General features: G+C 37.1%; 1 protein-coding gene across 8 annotated transcripts in view; it reads left to right on the forward strand.

Annotated features, from left to right (window-relative positions):
- Positions 1-24,465, forward strand: part of DLG2 (discs large MAGUK scaffold protein 2) — an 812,656-nt gene that overhangs the window by 168,048 nt on the left and 620,143 nt on the right. For all 8 annotated transcript variants that reach the window (XR_014326386.1, XM_082844899.1, XM_082844903.1 and 5 more), the window contains one exon: positions 20,200-20,324. Coding sequence is in view for 6 of the 8 variants with exons in the window: in XM_082844899.1 (XP_082701025.1) it covers positions 20,200-20,324 (125 nt within the window). In the remaining 2 variants the exon portion in view is untranslated. The remainder of the gene's footprint in view (positions 1-20,199; positions 20,325-24,465) is intronic.

Raw genomic sequence — 24,465 nt, forward strand, 5'->3', positions numbered from 1 at the left:
TTATTTGTTTTGCCTTATTGTGTTTGCTAGAATATTTTGAATAATTGTAAATAATTGTAATGATGGAGTTACGGTCTGTGTTAGTTCCAGACTCAGAAAGGTATTATGTACAATGTTTATGAAATGTGGGTTTTTTTAGATTAGGAATGGCTGCTGAATTTTATTAAATGTTTATATGATCTTCTAAGATGGTCATGTAGTTGATATGATGAAATATATTAATATTGACATAACTTTATATTCTTTGAATAAATTCTACTTGCTTATGGTATATTATTCTTTTACGATACTGTCCTCAAGCATACATAATAATATATATATATACACACATATACACTGCAAGTACATGTATATGTGTATGTATGCCTATGTATGTGTGTGTATATATGTGTGTGTGTAGGTGTGTATTTAGAAATATACGTATTTCTAAAAGCCTAACAGAAATTGAAATTGTATTGGAGATAAGACCACACACAACAACTAACTGAAACATCAATGGCCTTTGCTTTTGCCTCTAGTTCTGCCAACCCATTGTCGTCACGCTGGTTATCTTAGGCTAACCAGGAGCTGCGACTGGCAATTATATACATATTTCATTAATTAAAGTGAAAAAAATTATTTCTCAATAAATAAGATGTCCTAGGAGGAACAACAAAAACATGTTGGCAGTATTCAGGTACCATCTCTAGACACAATCAGTTAAGTTTGTTTGACACATTAAATCTTTCAAAATAGGATGTCCGTGGTAGGCTAGATAATCAGAGTTCCTTGGTCATGAAAGACTTAAATGTCTTCAGTACATATTGCTTGGGGCTGCTACTATCAGGTTTATGGTAAAGCTAGGGATAAGATGACAGCAGAGAGATCTGTCACTAAATATTTGTTAAGCACCTACCATGAGCAGAAACCTTTGTTCCACAATAAAAATCTATAGATGAATATAAATTATTTCCCACCCTACTAGAGAGCATAATGAGGTAAACACATTCAACAAATAATTTCTTCCCTTAATTTATATGATAGAACTTGAAGAATGAGGTTCTGTAGACTCACAGTGGAGGTGATCTTATAACCTGGGAGTTAAGGGGAACCTTCTTGGAGATAACACCATTGAGGACTTTCCCTAGGCTGCTCTTTTCCATTGTCAGGTAGAAATAACAACTCACAGGCAGATTCGTTTTATCAGAGAACATGGAGATTCTATTTTATGTCGTCTCTCTAGACCAGTCTTAGATGATATAGCTTTTAAAAAGTGCCTACACTTTAGAACCATAATTCTTTCTCTCTCCTTAGGTAAAATAAATAAATAATTTTCCCCTTCTTACTAAGTAACATGTGAGTGTGCACATGGTGCTGGGTGTTTGGTCTCTGTCTCTCCCACAAGATTATGAGATATGCTTAATTAAATTTAGGGTTAATGCCGCCTCATTTTAAGCAGTACATCTAAGAACTGCTTTGGTGAAAAGAACAGTAGTTTATTTATGTTCATAGATGCTTTTTAAGCCCTTAATACATGCTTTAAATGAGTTAACATCTCCCAAAATACGGCATTGACACCTTTTCTTATTTGCCCTAGTATGATGAAAGTTCAAAGTTAAGCCTCTCGTATGCAGTGGATTTAGAGTTGTGAGCTCATAGGCCACGTGACCCCAGGGACAAAATTAAGAACAAAAAATTGCAGTGAGGAGAGGCATCCCTGGTCTTTATGAGTCTTTATGATTTATGAGTCTCTTTATGAGTCTTTATGATTTATGAGTCTCCAGCTTTTTGGGATATTGCAATATCCTCTCCTGAGATGTTCTGCGTGCCCTGAATTCCCAGTGAGAAAATCTGGATTCTCTGGATTCAATTCAATCCAATTCTTTGGATTCAACAATTATATTTACCACTGACTGGCTGTTTTATTTTGAATAAGTCAATCTCTCTGAGTGTCTACATCTTCAGTGGGAAAATGGGGCTAACAAGCCCTGAGCTGACTATGTCACAACATTATTTAAAGATATAACATGGAAATTTGTACAAATTATCTTAAAATTAAGCAAGGGGCAAAAAATGAGCAGCTAGACAAATATAAATTGTCACAGTTACTGCTGTTATCTTCTACAACAGTGGCTACAAAGAAGAAGGAGAAACAATATTATTCATAAATATTAGCTACCATTTAATGTACACCCGCTGTTTAACTGATCTATATATTCACTGTTTGATGCATTCCTTGACTCTGTCATGAACGTATAGTTCCCACTATATGCCAAGTAATCAGGGATACGCAGCTGTGAACAACACAGGAACACAAAAGCCCAGCAAGGAAGATATTATTAACCCCATTTTACAGAGGAGGAAACTGAGACTCAGAGAGATTAAGTAACTTGCATACAATTATAACTGTGAATCCTGTTCATTCATAAAACTTTTTCGGTTAATGAGGGATCCGTGAAGTTAGGACTGTGCCTTTTTAGTTCACCCTGTACATCCAGCATGTCACTCATTACCAAGCAAAGAGTAGATGTTCAATAAATAAATAAATGAGTGAATAAATGGATAAACGAATGAATTAATTAACAAGAGTTTGTATGGAGTAGAAGAAAGACATAAGAAACTAGAGGAATGTTTGTGACTTGGAATTCATTGTTCTGCTGTGCATTTATAGATACACATTTCCCAGCCAACCACCTGCACCAACACACAGTGACCAAATGTGGGAGTGTAGTTATTTGGAAGACTAGGCACTACATACTAATACAAGGTTATATATTTACTATGCTTTTAAACACAGCTCAGAAATTTTACATTGGCACCTCCATAAATGACTATCTTAGCTTCCTTCTTATGCTTTTAGTTCTATTTTGATGACTGGGCACAATAAAAATTTGCTGAGTGGGTACAAACTGCTGAGCTACTGCAAGCCACTCAGTCTAAATTCTTAGATTAATTTTTAATGAAAGAAGCATATTTTATCTTTGCAGCCCAAGCAGTTTAAGGCTCAGTGTCTATCATACAGCATCCTTACCCTCTTCTATTGAAGACCTGTCATGTGAATCTGTCCAGACCACCACTTAATTTAACTGGGCCTTTTTTTTCCTTATCTTTGATGTAGAGATACTGATACAAACCTTTCTCAGAGCCACAATGAGGAACAGTTTTAAAAGAATAGATGTTAAATTATTATCTGTATATCACCAGTCACATAATCAAATAATTTCTGTCTTTTCCTTAGGGTTAAGAGAAATGAATGGGGTATCCAAAATTAGCAGCTTTCTTGAGTGATTGAAGTGCTCACTCTATTTCATCATCTGGGGATACTGTTTACCCATTTTCAAGTTGCATACTGACGTGTGAAATCTTTAACATAGTGAAATTCCTGGCCAGTGGGTAAGGTTTCATAGTTTACAAACAGAAGACAGAATATTAAATAAGCCTGTAGACGTTAGGCACATTTGAGAATTAGTTACTTTTTCAAGGAGTAAAAACGAACGCACCTTACCCAAAGCCTGGACAATTCTTGCTTTTGTCTTTAGATGAATTGAAATTTTCTAAGGACAAAAGCAAGTTCAGGCATCAAGCCAGTTGCCTTCCTACTCCTCTCCTCCCAGCCAAAAAAAAAAAAAAAACATAGCAGTTAGTAGAAATTTTGCTGCCTCTGTACTACTCACAAAAGGAAACAAATGTTCCAGTACAAAGTCAGTAGGATGCATTTGATACCAGATTCATTCTCTTTTCTTTCATTGCACTTGGATTTATTCATAAACACACCCACACTTTTCAAGAAATGGTCCTTTAGGTTCTAAGTAAGGCCTTGTTAATAGGTAACCTAATAAGATGTTTTAAGCAAAATACAGAAAGATTCGTGTACTGTTCCTGAGCATCTTAAGAAGTAAAATGCTTAGAGGTTTGCTCTGTTTTATAAACTTGATATATGTGCTTTTAAGAGCTAGGTAAAAATGGGGCACATTTGTTTTAAAAAAAGACGTTTTTCTGCTTAACTTTTTTAATATCTCCTGATTTAATCTAGATATGACTATCAGCTAAACAAATACAATCCTGATTTATAGTACAAGTTCAGTATTTTTAAATGAATAAGTGATTGAACAAATGGAAGAATGAATGACTGTTCTAGCCTGCGATTGGGAATCTCTTCTTCATCCAAATGCTATCCTGTACAATCTGGCTTAAAAAATGGGAGCTGTTCACTCTTCAGGCCTGCCATGAGAAGTAGTTATGGGAATTCTTTCACCTGTGCAAGAAATTCTGCTAGTGCTTTTAGGGGAAGACTTCTAAGATGTCTCAAAGTGGCCTTTCAGTGGGATATGTATAAATATAAATTCATGAAATTGTATTTCATTGTGGTTTGTGTCTATGTGTTTGCATGTGTAGGTATATAATACATATTTATGCATATATGAGCATATTTATGTGTTTATATGATGTATAAGTGAAATTTATGTACACGCATATGAATTCATATATACTCATGTGAATTTGGTGGTAGCATCCTAAAACCCTCATCTGCATAGTCTTATCGGCCCCTACTTTGCCATGTAGTTAAAATCTTTGGCCTCATCCTAGGATGAGAGAGCAATAGACCCTTTCACAGACATACTACCCACCCAACATTAAGTGCTGTGAAATGGCCATATTTGGGTAGTAAGGTTTTGTCTCTAAAATGCTGTGCCATGCTTTGCTACCAGAGATTTGTGCCCTGACCTTCTAAAGAAGCTTCTGTTTTCAAACCAGCTTTCATTTTTTCTGAGGTTGTCACTTTTGCCATCTGGTGGATGTATCTTCTGGGAGAGAAGGAGCTGCATGCACAAAAACTTTCAAGGAAGCATTATTGCATAATTTGCTTGAGGTCCGAGCCAATATTCTGGAAGCTGGTTCATCATTTATTGTGATGTGGCAGATATTAGAGGACTTTATAAACACATTGTGCTTTTGAAGTGTATTCCCAAAAGATTGAAAGTGGCAGAATGTGGCAATTCGTGTTTATGCCTCAAGGAGAATTATTAACCTGCCTAAAGTACAATGATAGACCAACGCTTTTTTGTCAGCTCTACTTACCCTTGGACTTCAGTGTCTGAAAGATATTTTAGGGAATCACAGAAGTAAACAGAAAATATCTTTTTGTTACCTGAATCATAAAAATAAAATTTATTTCCATTGAAAAATAGAAGAAAGTAAATACCCCATATTTCTGCTTCTACTTCTAAAAGGCTAAGTACAGAACCAAAGAGATTTTTTATATTCTACTTAAGTACCTTCTAAAAGAAATATATACCTCTCTGTTGCACTCCAATTTAGTTTATTTACTTTACCTTCAGATGGAGAAATAGTCTAGAGTTGATGCTGAGAATTAAATGCTTTATATTGTATTCTTAAATCCTTTGTCAAATATGTGCTCTTTAAAGAAAAATGATATAGGCAGAATTTCACTCCAGTAGATGAGAGAAGACTCTAAGAGGAATATAAAGTAGATTTCAAGCCTCATTTTCTTTTAAAGTCTGATTGGATTCTGCCTGTGATTAGGGAATTAAGGGGAAACCGTAGAGGTGAATTAGTTCCTTCAGGCTTCTATTGGGCAAACTATTATTCTATTGTACCTCTTGATACAGCAGGAGACTGAACGAGTTTCTTTTTTTTTTCTTCTTCAAAAGGTAAACTGCTTAGTTTTTGGTAACTGGTAGAAGCAAAAATAAATAGAAAGAAACAGATATTTAAATATACTATATTAAGGAATAACTAAGATAAAGCCCATAAAGTGCTTAACATAGTAATAATCAATAAAAGTAAAGTTCTCATTCATTCATTTATTCAACAGATACTTATTACAGATTTATGATGTGCCCAAAAGTAAAATTAACACGGTTTCTTCCCTATGAATACAACTTTTATAATGTAATCTGATAACTGTTGGCAGCAGAAGCAAGATCAGTGTACACTGGGAGCACAAAAGAAAGCCTATTTAAGCCCAACTAGTGAGTCACATAAGATTCGCAGGACAGATGATGCTTGAGCTGAGTTTAGATAAATGGGAGCGGGGGGAGTTGGCATGGAAATGGAAATGTCATGATTGTATTCAAGAGACTATAAGTAGGAGTGGAGAGGAGGAATGGAGGGAGATGGGATGGGACAGAATATGAAGGGCTTTTGTGGGCTGAGCAAAGGTTAGACAGTATCCAAAAGCTAAGAAGAGACGTGTTTAGCACACTGTGAGACAGGATCATGAAAGAAGAGTTGATTAAACATGGTCTTGATTCTCAAAAAGCTCTGATAGATTCCGTATATATGTGTTAGCATATGGTATTTGTTTTTCTCTTTCTGACTTACTTCACTCTGTATGACAGAGTCTAGGTGCATCCACCTCACTACAAATAACTCAATTTCGTTTCTTTTTATGGCTGAGTAATATTCCATTGTATATATGTGCCACATCTTCTTTATCCATTCATCTGTCAATGGATACTTGGGTTGATTCCATGTCCTGGTTATTGTAAATAGTGCTGCAATGAACATTGTGGTACATGACACTTTTTGAATTATGGTTTTCTTAGGGTATATGCCCGGTAGTGGGATTGCTGGGTCGTATGGTAGTTCTATTTGTAGTTTTTTAAGGAACCTCCATACTGTTCTCCATAGTGGCTGTATCAATTTACATTCCCACCAGCAGTGCAAGAGTGTTCCCTTTTCTCCACACCCTCTCCAGCATTTAATGTTTGTAGATTTTTTGATGATGGCCATTCTGACTGGTGTGAGGTGATACCTCATTGCAGTTTTGATTTGCATTTGTGTAATGATTAGTGATGTTGAGCATCCTTTCATGTGTTTGTTGGCAATCTGTATATCTTCTTTGGAGAAATGTCTATCTAGGTCTTCTGCCCATTTTTGGATTACTCCACGTTAAGTGCTTTGTAAGAATTATCTCATAGACTATTTATGACTGCATTTCTTAAACATTTTGGCCTCAGGACCCCTTTTCACTCAAAATTATTGAGAACTCCTATATTGTTTATATGTGTTTTATCTGTCAGTATATATTGTAGTAATGATTAAAACTGAGCACTTAAAAGTATTTATTCATTAATTTATAAGTAACAATAATAAATTCATTACATGCTAACATAAGTAACTTTTTATTAAAAATAACAATATTTTTCAAAGCAAAAAAAGATTAGCAAGGAGACTGGCATTATTTTATATTTTTCAAATCTCTTAACTCTGGCTTAATATAATAAATCTGAATTCTCTTATCTTCATCTATATTTAATCTGCTGTGCAAGTTGTTTTAGTCAAAGTTAATGAGGAAAATGTGGTTACTTCACCAATATGAATGCAGAAAGGTGAAATGTTTCTATAATCTTTTCAGGTAACTGTGGGTGTTCTTCTTTGATACTACATCAAAACTTGACAAATCATAGTTTTTTAAAGATTAGTTTCAAGGTAGAATCTGAAACCATATCAATGAACTTTTTGTACTATGTTATAAAAAAATTATCTATCTTAAGCTTTATATGGACCTTTTACTCATGTGTGTGTGGGCTTGTAAAATCATGTATTAGTTAAATGGAAAATAATGGTTCACTGAATTATAGAGATCACTCAAATGTTGACTTATTTCATTATACAATACCAAAAAATCCTATTTGTCAGTATTATGACCCATCCCATCAGAAAAGTCTTCTGTGTCTTGGGAAGCTGTCATGCTCATGGTGGTGGATACTTGAAAACTCAAACTTTACAATTGACAAATACTATCAGCTGTTTCCTTGAAAAAACAAACTCACTTCATCAATTTTCCGGAAAGTTTTTGCCAAATACCCAAGACTGAATAATTGAAGTTTGTATTTCAGTCATTTTTTCTCAAGTAAAAATGACAATCAATGAAAATGTGGTTAGTTTAGCTTGCAACTCAAATGATTGCACTTTTTTTTCCTTGGGAAAACCATATGCAATATACAAAAGTACTTTAGGCATACCTCTCATTTCATCAAACAATACTATAATGTTATGGACTCGAAAGTAATGATTTTATAAAATTAATAATCTTCACTGCTTCATCAAAGATAATTCTTAAGTAAAACTGACATTTCTTTGTTTTTGTTGTGAATATATGTTTAGTAAAGAATCCAATGATTACCAGTCCACTTTGGTACCGCTGCCTTGTTTTATTCTAAGGCACCAACAGTTTTACCCACCATTGCTTTTGCACCATCAGTGCAAAGGTAAACATGGTAGGAAAGACAAATAATATCTTGTTATTATGAAAACACTTTTGATCTGGAAGACATTTTGAGCACTGCTAGTTTATAACCAACACAAAAGCTGTTATTATTCCTTTTTTTCAGATGAGGAAGCTATACTTCAGAGAACTGAAAAGAACTGTTGAGGATCACAAGCCAAGAAGTGGTAGAGCTAGGATCTGAACACAGCAGGAATGACTCTGGAGCTCGGTTTCTTAATCCGTTCCAAGAGAGTGGTGCCTGATAGGTTATAGCAAGTGCCCATCTCCATCCCTCTTGGCCTAGTCAAGATTGATAGAGATAGGGGTATGGGTTGAAGGCTTGTTAAATCAGAGCCACAGTTAGTTATTCCCAAGTTACCACTTCAAAGGAAAGTTACTTTTAAGGGACATAAGTTTTTAGTTGTAGGTTGTAACAAATAAGCACCTAGGGTACTGCCAAGGAGTAGTAAAAAGAAAGAACAAGTGTACACTGCCAGAAAAAGAAAAAAAAAAGAAACTCTAGGAATCAGCCTTTTTAAAAACTCCTCATGGTTCAGTAGAGAGTGAAAAGATTGTTTTGTTCAAAGGTTGGTGGTTTTCAAAGATTTGGGATAGAATACAGAAGAAGATCTAAATTGTTGATATGAGAGAAATTGGGAAAAATTATACTTTTGAAATACAGTGAATCAAAAGAAATGGTGTATAAAGTGACCATTCCCAGACACTGGGATTTTGCAGTATCCTGGGCAATAGGAAATGAGGAAATTAGCTAGGCTAGAGGAAGTGGGAATAGAAATCAGAGGATGAAAACAAGAGGTACTCAATAGATAGAATGAACAAAACTTAGCAAATGATGGAGGAGAAGGCCTAGGGAGAGGAAGAGCCAAAGATAAATTTGAACTGTCGTGCCACCCCCCACCCTGTTCCCATGTATATAGCACACCTCCCCAACTAGATTTAAGCTCCTTCAGAAATAGAACGACGTCTTTTCTTTTCTTTTGTTCACAGAATTTGATACAATGTTGAGCACATAGTAGGTACTCAAATACATAAAGATAGAATTAATTAGGTGATTTAACCTTTAGCCCTCTTATATTAAAATCAAGTAACCCCCCTTTAACCCCTTCACCTGACCTTTCCTTATTAGCTCATTCATACAAATTATTTAGAGTATTCTTCAGGGTTTTTAAAAAATTTTTATTGAAATACAATGTTGTTGATTACAATGTTGTTTTCAATGATTTACAATGTTGATTTACAATGTTGTTTCAGGTGTACAGCAAAGTGATTCAGTTACATATATATATATATATATATATATATTCTTTTTTTACATTCTCTTCCATTATAGGTTATTACAAGATATTTAGTATAGTTCTCTGTGCTATACAGTAGGTCCTTGTTGGTTATCTATTTTATATATAGTACCTTCAGTTTATTTTAACTCAGCAAACATTTACTGAACATTTGCTCTTACCAGGAATTGGATGGCAAATATAGTGTATCCCCTGTCCTCCAGATGCTAAGAATCTAGAGGAAGAGGGACACATATACAAATAACTTTGTGGTCTTAATCACATTATGAATGAAATTGTGTGGAATCACAGAAGGAAGGGCAATCATGTATGCCTGAGCAGTTGGAGAAAACATTGCAGATAGCATTTGAGGTAAATTTTGGTGTCTGATCAGGAATTCAACAAGAGAAGAAGTATTTCAGGCAGAAGAAGCCCTTCAATTTAGTTCATGCAAGAATGCATTCAGTTCTTTTCATGCATAGGTACTACATGATTCGGGCACAGAAAATGTATAACTCAGTTTTGATGCTTTGGACTGATGCTCACAATAGAATAGGGAAGATAAGCAAGTAAACAATACAATACAATGTGCTGCGTGTAATAGTAAAGTTGTGAACCAAGCACAAAATAATATAGAGAAGAAAATGAAGGAGAAAGTGAGGATCTCCTCTGGGTCAGGCATTTTTTCTTTACATGCTACCAAGGGGCATATAAAGCTACACAGAAGAAAATACAACTTAGTCAAATAGTGAGCAAGTTACAAAATACTGATGCTTAGATCATATCTCTGGCTTGGGGACATATTTTCTTTGGTCTTCACGATGTTGCACGATGTTGCAGTCATGGAATGTGCCTCTCATACTGCCAGTTTCAGGGAGCATAGTTGACTAAGAACATATATATATTTCAATTTAATAATTTTCTAACATCTAAAATTGGTATTTTACTTAAGAAAATTTGATTCCTAGCTTCCCTCAGCGGAGAAAAACAGTCTCCCAACATTAGGCCCGCATTCTAGAGTGCCCACCATCCATAAGAGCTGAATAGTACCTCTTCCCTTTAGATGAGATATATGCTCGATCCCCCCTCTTCCCTATTTTATTCCCAACACGAAGACCAGTTGCCACTTAACCACACTCTTGCTGTGTTGTTTTACCTCCCCTGGGTCCATTTTACCATCCTATATGTCTTGTCTGCCTTCATTGTCATTTGAGTTTGATATCCGTTATTTTGATCACATTCTGCCATGAGAAGGATAGAGTGAAGTGACACAGGCCCGGAAGCCACAGGATCAATGAGGAGAACTAATGAAGTTCTAAGCCGGGCAGTGATAATTGAAATTGAGAGGAGCTGGATGGATTTGAGGGATCTTTCAAAGAGAGAATTGACAAGTCATGATGTTTAAGAAAATGCGGGGACTGGTAGGCAGGTAGGAGTCAAGGATGGCTATCAGATTCCTTGATGTGGTAACTGAGTATTTCATATGCTTCCCCATTTCTTTCTTATTTTCTATATATAAACTGTCCTAAACAGATATATGCTTTAATCCTTCATATGCCAGGAAGTTTTCAGAAAACACAAGAAGAGATGTCATTGGAAATAGAAGGCTTAATGGGCATGCAAGAGAGGGACTCCATTGTTAACAGCTTACATTGAAAAAATGATCAAGACGTTAAGAGACTATGGAGGTAGCTGTTGAGAAGTATATATTAGCTTCTAGTGGCATTCAGTTAAATACTATGGCAGGGTACAAGATGGATGTTCCTTAAACGTTTTGCAGTTGGAGTGTCATTGACAATGTCCTAAATCAGATCTTAAGAACTCACAGCTCAAACACTATATTGGATCCCAAATTACCCTCCTTGCTTTCTGACTCAATCCATCAAGCCTATTCTTAATTCATCCTATACAAAGTCTTTGAATTAATTGTAGTAAAATGCCACATTTATCATGTCATGCCTTATGAAGAAAACCTAGTTTCTCCAGGAACCTATACTCCTAGGTCTGGTATTCAGAACACTTTGACGTACACCCTCAAGGAGATGTTATGGGGGGTTGGCACATCTTGCTCCTCTGCTTGGAACCCTTTCAACTGCCACGCTGCCTCACATCCTAGTCCTTTTCTCATCTTTACCCTGGGTCTTTCCTCACTCTCACCCAACAATTTTGGCCCTTTTTTTTTCTTTTGTCTATTTTGTCTCTTTCTTTCTTCCAAGGAAACTTCAGTGTCGGCTACAACTGTGACTTGCCCATCACTTTAATACATTCACATGATTTGACATTTATGCACTCCCATGACTATCAATGAGTGTTGCTCCGTCTCTGAAATCTTGAACCCTAAAATCCCATCGTGTCCACAGCTTGCCACCCTCTCTTCTGTTCCCAGTTCCCCATAAATCCATCATTTGACCTTGCTATGACCTCAGTCTATCCATCCAGTCTCTGAGCATCCTCCTTGCTTCTCTTCCTTTCCTATCCTTTGTGATTTATATATTCATTCCTTTGAGAGTCAACCACATTTGCTTTTCAAACCTCAGCCCTAAGGCAATCAAACCTTCCCTTTTTGCTGTTCAAGATTACTAAACTCTGTGGGAGAAAATCTCATAATGACGCTGACGATGTCCCACCTCAGTGCTGCTCACCAGACCCCTACCGATCCCAACATGTCTCTCTTGCCTCACAGCTGCAATTCCAACCCTTTACTGCTTTACTTAAGTCTCCACATTCATTCTAGATTTTTCCCTCTAATGTCCTGACATCTAAATATATAGAGCAAAGACATGTCATCAGTTAAGAACTCCTTCAGTTTCCTTCTCCTCTATCTTAAAAGGACCCCATCACTTCTTCCCCCTTAAAATAACACTATAATTTTATCTAAAGGGTGAGACAAAATGGACTTGGTAAAGAAAAGGTATCCCCCTCCCAAGCCTAGGCTGAGTTACGCTGTCTTAAAGCAAAGTTTCCTTTGTTCTTTTGCTAGACAAGTTTTACAAATATAATGTGTGTGTGTTTATAATTTATAAGGAGAAATTAATGATGGACTTGTTCAAAATGACAAAAGAAAAAAAGGTCTATAATTCTGATATCTATGAGCAATATTAACATGTCGGTGAACATACTTCCAAATTTTTTCTATGCATATATATTACAAAGCGAGAGCAAAGTTTAAATCCTATACTGTTTTCTGTTTTCTTTATCTGAAGATGTACTGTAAAGATGTTTTCATCTCATGATACCATTGTATTCCTTGGTATGGCTATAGCACATGTATTTAACCAGTGCCTATGGTAGGACTCAGAGAATCTGTACTCTAGACCCTCTTCTCACTCCTCCTTTGTCAGGATTTGTTTCCCACGCGCTCTCCTTGTCGCCTGTACCTTCAGTCTCCCTTTCCATGGGCTTCTTCCCCCTACGCCACAGACATGCTGAGTCCCCTCCCTGCCATCCTCTAAAATCTTTCTGCTACCCTGCCCCCTTCTCATCAGATACTACCATGTATCCCCCCTAAGAACAGAACTCTTTCACAGAAGCAGGAATCTGCCTTCACTATGTCACCCATTTCCTTCTCATAAATTTTTTGGTCTACTGTAATCTGGCATTCTCTGTCCACCTGTTTTTGAAACTGCTTCCTCTCCGCCATCCCCTTAAAACACTTTCCCCTAAGCAGTTACCGGTCCCCGAATGCAGATCTCCTGATGGCTCCTCTACTCAGCAGCTTCCAGAAAAACACAGTTTAATAAAGCAAACTTTGGGACATCCTAAATGCAACTCCTAGAAGTTGTAACTGAGTGAAAACAGGCATCTCTTATTCCTGGGCTAAGACCTTTAGTCAAAGATACATGGATTGTTAGCATGTTAAGAAGAAAAAAGAAAAAAGGAAAATTTTTTGTTGTTGTTAATCGTAAGCAACAGTAGTTAGGAATGTCTGTGTTACATTCATATGTTTATACCCTAATAGAGGGCCTGGGGCCATTCATCTTTTAATATTGCAGTATGTTGTAGAATATGGATGAGAGAAAGACTTTGAATGATTTTCAACAGGTAATAACTATGAAAAAGATATCTTTTTATTCTCTGTGACATTCTAGATATACTGTCTAAAATAAAATTACTTTCAGGAAAATTTAGAAGATTATTTGCCAGCTAATAGACCTTTCTATCGAGTGATGTTTTTATCCTGGCCTGTAGCCTACAGAATTCTTTAATATGCTATTATCTGTTTTAACTTTTTAAAAAATATCTTTATTCTACCTACTTATATTGGTCACCTTTCTATAGTATTTGTTGATCAATTGTCAAGTTGTGCACTAATAATTTTCAATCTCAGTGCATGTCAGAAATTTACAGATGGGAGGCTAAGGTATAATTATATACTTGAAAATAACATATATATTATTTTGTAGTATAAATTATAGTAAATAAAAATAAATGTCTTGCTGGAGCAGATATGGAGACAATAGGCTTGTTTGACAGTCTTGGCAGGGAGTGAAAAGAAAATATAGATCCTGCTGAAATGAGGGGAATGCACCAGAATCTTGGGGTTGGTAACAGTATATACAAAAATTCAGTGTATCAAAACAGGCCATAGGTGTTGAAAGTTTAAAAAATAGTGTTTGAGTCTTCCCTTATCTAGCTTTTATTTACCTAACAATTCTCAATACTACCTACCTAACCATCCCTTCTCCCATATTTAGAATGTGTAATTAAATTATCTTCACCAAGTGAAATAACATATAGTAAAATTGTAGGTTAAAATTCATCAACAAATACTTGTTGGAGGTATGAATGAAAGAATACATTGTCTAACTTCTATTTGCCTTTATTGTCCTCCTATTTGTAAGGACCCTTTTAACAGTGCTGTGTCAAACCAAAGGAAGTGAACTAACATTGACTGATCATCACCCATGTGCCAGGATCTATGCTCTGCTAGCACATATGTCATTTACTTTAATCTTTCTAACAATTCTGTGAAGTAGTTACTATTATGTACATTTTACAGACAAGGAAACTAGACTCAAAATTAAGAAAGGTACCTAGGGCTTCCATGGTGGCGCAGTGGTTGAGAGTCCGCCTGCCGATGCAGGGGACACAGGTTCGTGCCCCGGTCCGGGAAGATCCCACATGCCGCGGAGCGGCTAGGCCCATGAGCCATGGCCGCTGAGCCTGTGCGTCCGGAGCCTGTGCTCCGCAACAGGAGAGGCCACAACAGTGAGACGCCCGCGTACCACCAAAAACAAAAAGAAAGAAGGGTACCTAATGTCAAACATCCAGCAAGGGCAAAGCTGGCACTCAAACCCAGGTCTGAATGGTCCCAGTACCTGCTTTTCCATTACAAATTTTTTGAATATTTTTATGATACTGATAGGAGCGGTTTAGACTCTTTTCAAAAACAAAGTTTAATGGTTTATTATTGCTATTGTTTTTATTATTTCCTTACCGTCAAATTATTTGTTTAACCCAAAAGAGGCAGTATGATGTAACAGGGAAAAAATTAGTATTTGGAGCCTAAAAAGTCCTGTTTGAATCTGAATTCCACTATTTACTCACTTTCTGTCTTTATGTAAGTTACTTCACTCTTCTCAGCCTCAGGGTTTTTCTTTTCTTTTTATTTGTTTTTGTGTTTTGTTTTTTAATATATAAAAAGGGGAAAATACTGTCTACCAGATAGAGGATTGTAAGAAGCCTAGCTCAGTGTTTAGCATAAAAAGAAAAATGCACTAAACGTTAGTTCCCTTGAGGACATTTTTAGTATTTTACTAAGAACTTTATAACTTAAAAAAAGTCTCCCTTTTAGGTAGTTTAAATTATTACTTAATATTATAATAATAGTAATTATTATAGTTTTACTATTACTAATTAGTAAGTAATAATGTTCTTACTAAAAACAAGTCATTTTTAATATTTTAGTGGTGATCATACTTTAATTAAAATTTCATACACTTTTTATTCCTCTCACATTTGTATAATGAACATTTTCTATTGTCATTAAATATCACTACAGTTTTAATGGCTCCAAAATGTTCCCACATTCAAATAGACATACCACAGTATTTTTAACCATTTCTCCATTGTTTGGATATTTCCATTTACGAGTTGTTTTCTGTTTTGTTTTGTTTTTAGAAGAAGCATGATACTGCCACAAAGCTTTGAACTTAAATCATTGTACACATCTTTGGTTATTTCTTTAGGATAAATTCCTAGAATTGAATTACCAGATAAAATAGTATTTTAAAGTAGAAATTTCTGACAGTCAAAGAAATTCTTTGTCAGTAGGACATTCTATAAATATATATGATTATGATATCACTTTATTTTCCTCTTCTTTTCTACAACCCCATTTTGGGGGTGATTTTCTGTTAGAGAATAATTTTTTAATGAAAGAGGAGTTTCTGAGGATATTGTATATATATTTGCAACCATCAATTAAATGGTAAATTGTCTTTTCTTTTTGCTAATTATTTTTTTCTTTCTGAGAGGAGATAGAGTGTAGTACATGAAGGAGAAAGTACAACTTGGCTAGACAATAGGCTTGTGCTCCTGGGGGAGAGTCAGCCAGTGTGGAGGACTGGGAACCAGGAGAAAGAATGGTCCCTGCCAGCCACATTCTCAGGCATGGAATCTGCCCAACAACGAAACAGCATCCTACCTGGAACTCTATACAGAGGCTGCCCTCACCAGCATGGCACCTTGCAGTTTCCATTGACTGTGTCAGGTACCAGCACTCAGTTAATTAGTCACAATTTTCAGGATCTAAGGGTGTCAGCCAGGGGTCTGCCTGTTCACATGGAAAGATGGGTGCTCAGAGAGAGAGGTTCTGGGGTCTGCCCTTGCGGCTGTCTGGCTCTGGGATAGTTGTCAGGGGACTGGAGAGATTCAGCCATGGAGAACAGCAGGCAGTAATTTCACTGCTGCTTTTTATCTCTCCCTCTGCACTGAATGCTGCTGCTGGTAGCAAAGGCCTGAAAGGGACGGCTGGGAGAGAATAATAAGGGGAAGAAGGGAAAGCACTTTAAATAATTTCCTTAGCTGAATTCAGATGAGCCTCTTCTAAGGAACCATGGCGACTGGATAGGCCCAACTTGCAGACTGGTTTTAACTGAAATACAAAAGCTTTTGGGAATCTATGGGACTGGAAACACAGGTCCAGTTATACTCTGTCTCTACCTACCTCTTTTTTTCTTTTTTCTTTTTTTTTTTTTTTTTTTTTTTGGCCGTGCTGCCTGGCTTGCAGGATCTTAGTTCCGCAACCAGGGTTTGAACCTTGGCCCCTGGCAGTGAAAGCACCAAGTCCTAACCACTGGGCTGCCAGAGAATTCTACCTACCTCTTTTTATTGTGGATTCTCTGATTCATCCATTCCTTTTTCATTCATTCCTTTCCTCAGAGTGGATTTGAGGGCAGGGGCATGTATGTTAGTAAATACCAGAGCCACCATATTCTCCATATGAGAGTCAATTCAAAAACGATGGTTACATACTGCTAGGTTGTCATCAAAGCTGTTCAATGGTCTGTGAATTCATACAATAAGTTTTAAAAAATACAGCAGTGACTTACATCCCCCTCTAAAGTTTCCTCTAGCATTCCCTTTTTTTCCTGCTGGCAAGAACCGTTTTCCTGCAAATCTAGCCAGAGATCCAGAAGAATCCTTTGAAGTCATCCAGTTTAACCTCTCAGTAGATGTTTGGATCCCTCATGTTCAGTGTCTAGCCAGCTGCCCTCTGAGTGAAGGATCCTCCCTCCCTTGCAAAGCAGCCTATTCTCAATTTGAACAGCTCTTGTCTCATCATTCGTCCTTCAGCTAAGCCACAATTTGAATTTCTGGGCTTTCCATTTTTATTCTTGGAGCCACAAAGAAAAAAATGGCTTCTACTTCTGTATTATATTCCTTAACACATTGTGGACTTTTGTTGTGTCCTTTGAGTCTTCCCTTTATAACTTGAATATTCTTAATAAATTCGTCTGTTCATTCATTCATCAAATATTTAATGAACAATACTATGTGCCACAAAAGGCACCAAGAAACAAAGATGAATATTGTACAGTTCCTGCCTACTATAAGGTCAGTTTGAAGGAAAGATAGACTCATAAATATATAATGTCAAAATACCACAGTATATGACATAGCTAGGCAGAGAAATTTACAAAAACTCAAAAGAGGAGTGACTTACCCAATGAAGAGGAGTTGTGGTGGTCATTTAATATTTCCTGGAGCAGATGCCATCTAAACCATCAAGGGGGAGGTGGGAGATTTCTTGTAGCGAATGCAGAATGAGTAAAGGCCAAGAGATGGGCTATCATGTGTACTGTGCAGGAAAGAGACAGCAGTTCAGTTCAGTGTTCCTGGGGGCTAAAGTATGAAGCTAGAAATAAAGGAGACAGGGTTAAGAGCTAGATCATGAATATTTTTCTCAAATGACAAAGTATTCAGTGCCCTCTCCAAAAATTTTGATATTATCAGGAGAAATCATTGGGATATCTCCCAATCTCTGCTTGCCTCCTTCCCTACCCATATGAATGAAGAAATTGTTATCCCTGAGGTGTCAGCTCTGGTAAGACCAATATACTCTAGTTGATGTTTTTGGAGCTAACCCAAATTACATTGAAAATACTCACCTTCCCCTCATTTCCTTCTAAAACCCAAGATCTTATTCTATAATTTTCTACTGCCTCATAAGTCACCTAAATACTGTCTTGGTGGCTATAGACCTGACACTGTGGTTGAGGTTATACAGTGAAAATGTACTGGTCACCAAACACCAAACTATCACTGTCTTTTCTGCTCTGCCTTGAATTCCATGAAGGCAGAAATCACCTGGTCTTAATCCCTAAAGCCTTAGCTTCGAGGCAGTCATGTAGAAGATATTCATATAACACCAATGCAGTCATCTGGTGTCAATAGGTAATTAAAACCAAAAATGGATTCACATACATACTGCTCTGAAGAACCTAATGATCAAGGCACATCTCATCCAATTTTCCTTCTTGCTTTCTTCATTCTAGCCTCATCGTCTGTTTCTTGGACCTGGCATACCCGTTCTTACTTCAAGGGATTTTACATATGTTCTTCCCTCTTCCTGGAACATTCTGTCCTCCTCTCCAACTCCCACCTTGACCCACTTAAAAGTAACTAAGTGCTCGTCACCTTCAGGAAGAGTCCCTGTGTGTGGCTTTCCTGTTAGCCACTCTTACACTCTGCACTTGCCTTTCGTATGACTCATAAACTGAAAGGTTCACCGCTGTAGCTCCAGGGCTTAGTCCAGTGCCAGGTACAAAGCTGGTGTTTAATAAATATTAAATAAATTCATTATTTGACTACTGCTAAGTAATACCTCTGTTCAAAGAACACTGGAATTTTTCAAAGAAAACAGAATTAGAGAGAAGTCAGAAGTACAAAGACGAGATTTTAGTGGCTGTGGTTGAATTATTAACTTCAATCTTTCAATGTATAATTGTGAAACCAACCCTCTGAAATTCAGTTTTATTAATTCAGTCAATAAAAATTGCTAAGCATTACCTTGACATTTGCAGTGGTGGTATAACTGTCAAGTTATACTTGATCTTATCTTAACATTGAACTTTTCTGACTGAGTGCCCTAATTAATTTTTCTGGATTAACTACTAAATTCTTATTCCTCATCTCTTTTTACCCAAGAGCAAAATTTAATCAAATGATCATAAATTTAGTAAGCTATATTTGTTGTAAGAGTATAGAAAGAAATTAGATATCCAGTGACAAGGGACTGGTTAAACAAATGACCTGAGTGAAATATTATTTAGTCACTTAAATGGATAATTATAAAGACTATCTAGCTGTGTGGAAATGGCTTAAAATATACTGTGAATTAGAAAAAAAATAGAATATAGTATGGAAACATAATGTAGCCATGGAGATGGAGATTTTAAAAGCATATGAAAATAAAAAATAAGACGGTTTGTGAATTTGGGAGAGATGTTTAATTATGTATTACATACAAATTTTAGAGGGCTATATGTACATTGGATGTCAATTACTATAGTCTACAGGAGTAAGTATGAAAGCTATATTAGAGTATAAACTGTTCAAATTTACATGCTGCAACAATAATGCATTCCTTGTCTGTATCTACAGCAAATTAAAACCTGTTTATTACTGAAAAGTGTCTCACATTTGCTATGACTCTAGAAGAGGTCCCTGCCTTCTGAAGTCAAAGTTCCTTATTAATAGGAAAACACGTTTCTTTGCTGGATAAATAGTATTAGAGCAACAATACCAGAAATAGCAGAATGAAAACACCTAAATGTCACTACTCTATCAAATCAAATGTTTTTCACGTGACTCATTTCCTTCCTTTCTTTTTCGTATGTGTGTATAATTTTTACAATGGACACTAATGATTTTTTACATTTTCTCATATTACACAGTTTGTAAGCATTTATTTCCTACTTCATAATGATCATTTTAATTGCTAATAAAGGAAGCATTTCTTAGAATCAAAAATCAAAAAGGCCCTTGAATTGTTGCAATGCAGGGACAAACCTGAGTATTGTTCCTGACCTTCCTTTGTCTGCTGACAGTGCACTTTATAGCTTTGCATACAAGGCTGTTATCACCTGATTTCCATTTGAGTAGTAAGATGATAACGCAGAGTACAAGGGGAACTAGGTTTAGGTGACAGCCACATCATTTAATGTCTGCTTATTGTTTCTACAGGGGAATTCTGGCCTGGGATTCAGTATTGCTGGAGGGACAGATAATCCCCACATTGGAGATGACCCTGGCATATTTATTACGAAGATTATACCTGGAGGTGCTGCAGCAGAGGATGGCAGACTCAGGTAAAGATCTGAAATGTTAGAATTATTTGGAAAGTAAATCTGCCACGTCAATGAGACGTACTTGTGCCTTTGCAGAGTAATAATTCTCCAAAAGTTCTGTACTTGAAAGAGAAGACTGTCAAAGCAAGCTTTCTGTAATGACTTTCCCGATCTCTTATTACTTACTGAATTTCAGCTAGTATTTAATTTGTGTTTGTTGATGGCTACCACATTCAACATTGAGCCAGGCAGTGTGAGGAAGGGATACAGATGTATCTTCTGTTCCATGAGGCCTTCAGTCTGATTGGAAAGAAGAATGCTATGAGCTGATGAGCAAATAATAAAATGTGTAGAGAACAATATATTGTAACTATTGTAGTGTTAGCAAAGAAATTCCATGTCATGCACCGTGTGTGTGTTCATGGATTTGGCAAACATTTATAAGGGCTTTCTGTAGGAGTTTGGATGGAAAGATTCTGAAAAGCTATTCTGTAAGAAGATTCCAGTCTGAGTCTGAAAAAAATAATTTATTAACCCCACAAACCTGAATGAGAGCACAGAGGGAGAAGAAGCAAGTGGTCCCAGGAAAGAAGGAAATCACGTGTCTTGGATGAAAAACACCAGGTGAGGTTCTGTAGCTGGAGTGGAGCCAGATCTTGCTCAGGATAGAATAGTGGTGGCTTGAGCCAGGGACCCTCTCTTTAAAGAACTAAAGATTATTTGACAAAATAAAAGAGTCATCTACATGGGGCTCTTGGTAAATAATATAAAATTCTATCAGAGATCAAAACAGTAGCTAGGGGCTTCCCTGGTGGCACAGTGGTTGAGAATCTGCCTGCCAACGCAGGGGACACAGGTTTGAGCCCTCGACCGGGAAGATCCCACATGCCGCGGAGCAACTAAGCCCATGCGCCACAACTACTGAGCCTGTGCTCTAGAGCCTGCAAGCCACAACTACTGAGCCCACGTGCCACAACTAGTGAAGCCCGCGCACCTAGAGTCTGTGCTCCACAACAAGAGAAGCCACCGCAGTAAGTCCATGCACCACAGTGGAGAGTAGCCCCCACTCGCCGCAACTAGAGAAAGCCCGCGCGCAGCAACAAAGACCCAACACAGCCAAAAATAAATAAATAAAACACTAGCTAAAGGAATTGTAGATTGAACAATTAGGAGAGATTTCCTTGGGGAGAAAAGCATGTCCCAATGTTATTTTAGCACCTCTACTAGATTGTAGATCTCCTCAGGCCAAGCAGTTATATTATAGATGTGAATCCATAAATTCTTGCTGAATGAATGAGTTTTGAATGAATGAATGAATGAGTGAATAAAATGAGAAGAGAAAGGAGGGTAAATTAATGAGTGGGGAGAGAGGGTAGCACAGGCCAAGGCCTGTAGGTAAGAATGGTTTTAGCTTGCATGGAGCCGCACTGAAAACTGTGACCTAAGTGGCAGAAATGTAAGCTTTGTAGCCCTTCCTCAGTCTGCTTTTTTAAGCATAAAGAAGCTAGCTTACTGGTTTTTTATAAAGCAGCCAAGGACACTTTTTCCCTATCCAACTGTTCTGATGCAGTGATTACTTTGGACAGCTGCATCATTGCAGCTTGTGGAGGAAAATCACGCTTTTTTTTCAGGTACGTCGGCATCCCCTATCAACAAGAAAAGAAATAAGTGACATTCCCGCAGGAAACACATGCTTTTTGAATAGAATTTTCAGGCTGAATTGACTAAATTAATTTCTGGGTGAGGGAATGTCCATGCTGCAGAGTGAGAGATTAGAACTAGATGCTGTGTAATTCTAGGACTCACGGTGGGGATAGTGATTGCTAATACTGGACCCTGGAGAAGCTCCATTTTAAAAGTTTAGAAATAAAGTTGTTAAAGGAAACTTCAGAAAAGTGGGCCACAATCATTATTTCATAATGATTTCGCCTCAGCCAAACTTTGGCCCTAAGCTTCAGATAAAATAAACTTCATGTTATGTGCTTATTCTACAATTAAGAATGAAAAATGGCATCTCTTAGAGTACCACCACTCTTTGCTCATGCCTACGGAGATAAAAGGAAGTTCTGCTGTGTTGGGAGCGTCATTCAGTAGTTGTAAAGAGAATAATCATGATGACAGCTAACATTTTTTGAGCTTTCATCATGTGTGGAGCATTGGGCTAAGATAGGTAGGTAGGTAGGTAGGTTGGTAGGTGGGTGGATGGTTGGATGGATGGATACATAGATTGATTGACAGATAGGTTGATAATATAAATAGAGATGTGGGTACACACAGACACACAATCTTCTGTACACTTAGCGCAGCCATATGAGGCAGGTACAGTTATTATGGCCATAATAATACGGACTCAGGAAATTAAGAATTAAACATTTTAAGAAGATCACCCATCTAACTTTGAATACATTCCAAAATCGAGTCCTGTATATCGCTTAAGTACTCTCTAAACTCTAATTCAATAGGAGAATCCCCTACCTCATGTGGTCCTGGCCTGAAAAGTCCCGAAGATAAAGTTTTTCACAACAGTAATGCGCAACTCTGAACAATTACAAAGTTTGCTATTTTTCTACTGAGCCACAGTTGTTTTTATTATGAACTCTACCCACTGGTCTTCGTTCTGGCTTCCTGGAGCCAGGGCCGTGGCCTATGACTGTATATGTGAATTTTGCCTGGTGAGGTTGTGCAGTGAATGACCTGAAAAGCTCTGAACAGTGGTCCTAACAGGAGCAACCCTATACCAACTCCCCAATCCGCATCACAGCCTTGTGCCTATGTGAAGACAGCTCTGGTGTGGGTCTCCAGTTCTTTGTGATAGATCCTTGCTACTACCACTGAGACTGTTTCCCACCCTACTCCTTCCTGCCATGAACTTGAATGGTTTGGGGACATCTAAGAGTTCAAGAATAACACTCAGTCGAAAATCTGGCAGCGTGACATTAAGATAGATTTCAGAATTTAGCAGTTTATCTGATTCAAAGCCTACTTTTTACAGATGGGAAAGCTGAGGCTCAGACGAGTGATTTATCCTGAGGCATAAGTCATTTGGGAGGTCTGTTTTAACTAGACTCCAAATGTCTTTTTTTTTAACTTTTTATTTTATATTGGAGTATAGTTGATTAGCAATGCTGTGATAGTTTCAGGTGGACCTCAAAGTGATTCAGTTATACATGTACATGTTTTTATTCTTTTTCAAATTCTTTCCCATTTAGGTTGTTACAAAATATTGAGCAGAGTTCCCTGTGCCATACAGTAGGTCCTTGTTGGTTATCCATTTTAAACATAGCAGTGTATACCTGTCAATCCTAAACTCCCTAAATATCCGTTCTCCTGACCCTTCCCACCTGGTAACCATAAGTTCGTTCTCTAAGTCTGTGAGTCTGTTTCTGTTTTGTAAATAAGTTCATTTGTATCATTTCTTTTTCGATTCCACATATAAGCGATACCATACAATACCATACGATATTTCTCTTTCTCTGTCTGACTTGCATCACTCAGTATGACAATCTCTAGGTCCGTCCATGTTGCTGCAAGCATTATTTCATTCTTTTTAGTGTCTGAGTAATATTGCACTGTATATATGTGCCACATCTTCTTTATCCATTCCTCTGTCGATGGACATTTAGGTTGCTTCCATGTCTTGGCTATTGTAAACAGTGCTGCAATGAACAGTGGGGTGCATGTATCCTTTCGGACCCTTAGACTCCAAATGTCTTGACTCAAGTAATTAATGATCTAAGGTAGTGTTAAGTGGCAGTAACACCTAAGCCCACCTAAGTCTTTTCTCAGTGTAACGGGAACACTCTTTGAAGCTGGACTAACAATGTGTGAGGAGTGCTTTCTGTTTCACCATTAGTCCTTGTGAACGTGGAATCAGCAAATAACAATGAACTCTGGAAAGATGTAGGTTCTGATGCCTGTATACTAACATAGTTGATTTTGGAAAGATTAAACTCTTTTGGTTGCTGTTTTCTTATCTATAAAGTGATGACAGTTATACCTTTTCTGAGGATTCAGTGAGATAACCTAAGTCCCTAGCTATGCCAAGAATATAGTACATGCTCAGTAAAGTTTAGTAATGTTTCCCCCTTTTCTTTACCAGCCCTCTCTACCTCTCAGTGGTCTTTCCTCTTCTATTGCTTCCATTCCTTCTTCTTTTTCTCTC

The sequence above is a fragment of the Leucopleurus acutus genome (assembly GCF_964270905.1).
Source record: "Leucopleurus acutus genome assembly, chromosome: 8".
Lineage (NCBI taxonomy): Eukaryota > Metazoa > Chordata > Mammalia > Artiodactyla > Delphinidae > Leucopleurus > Leucopleurus acutus.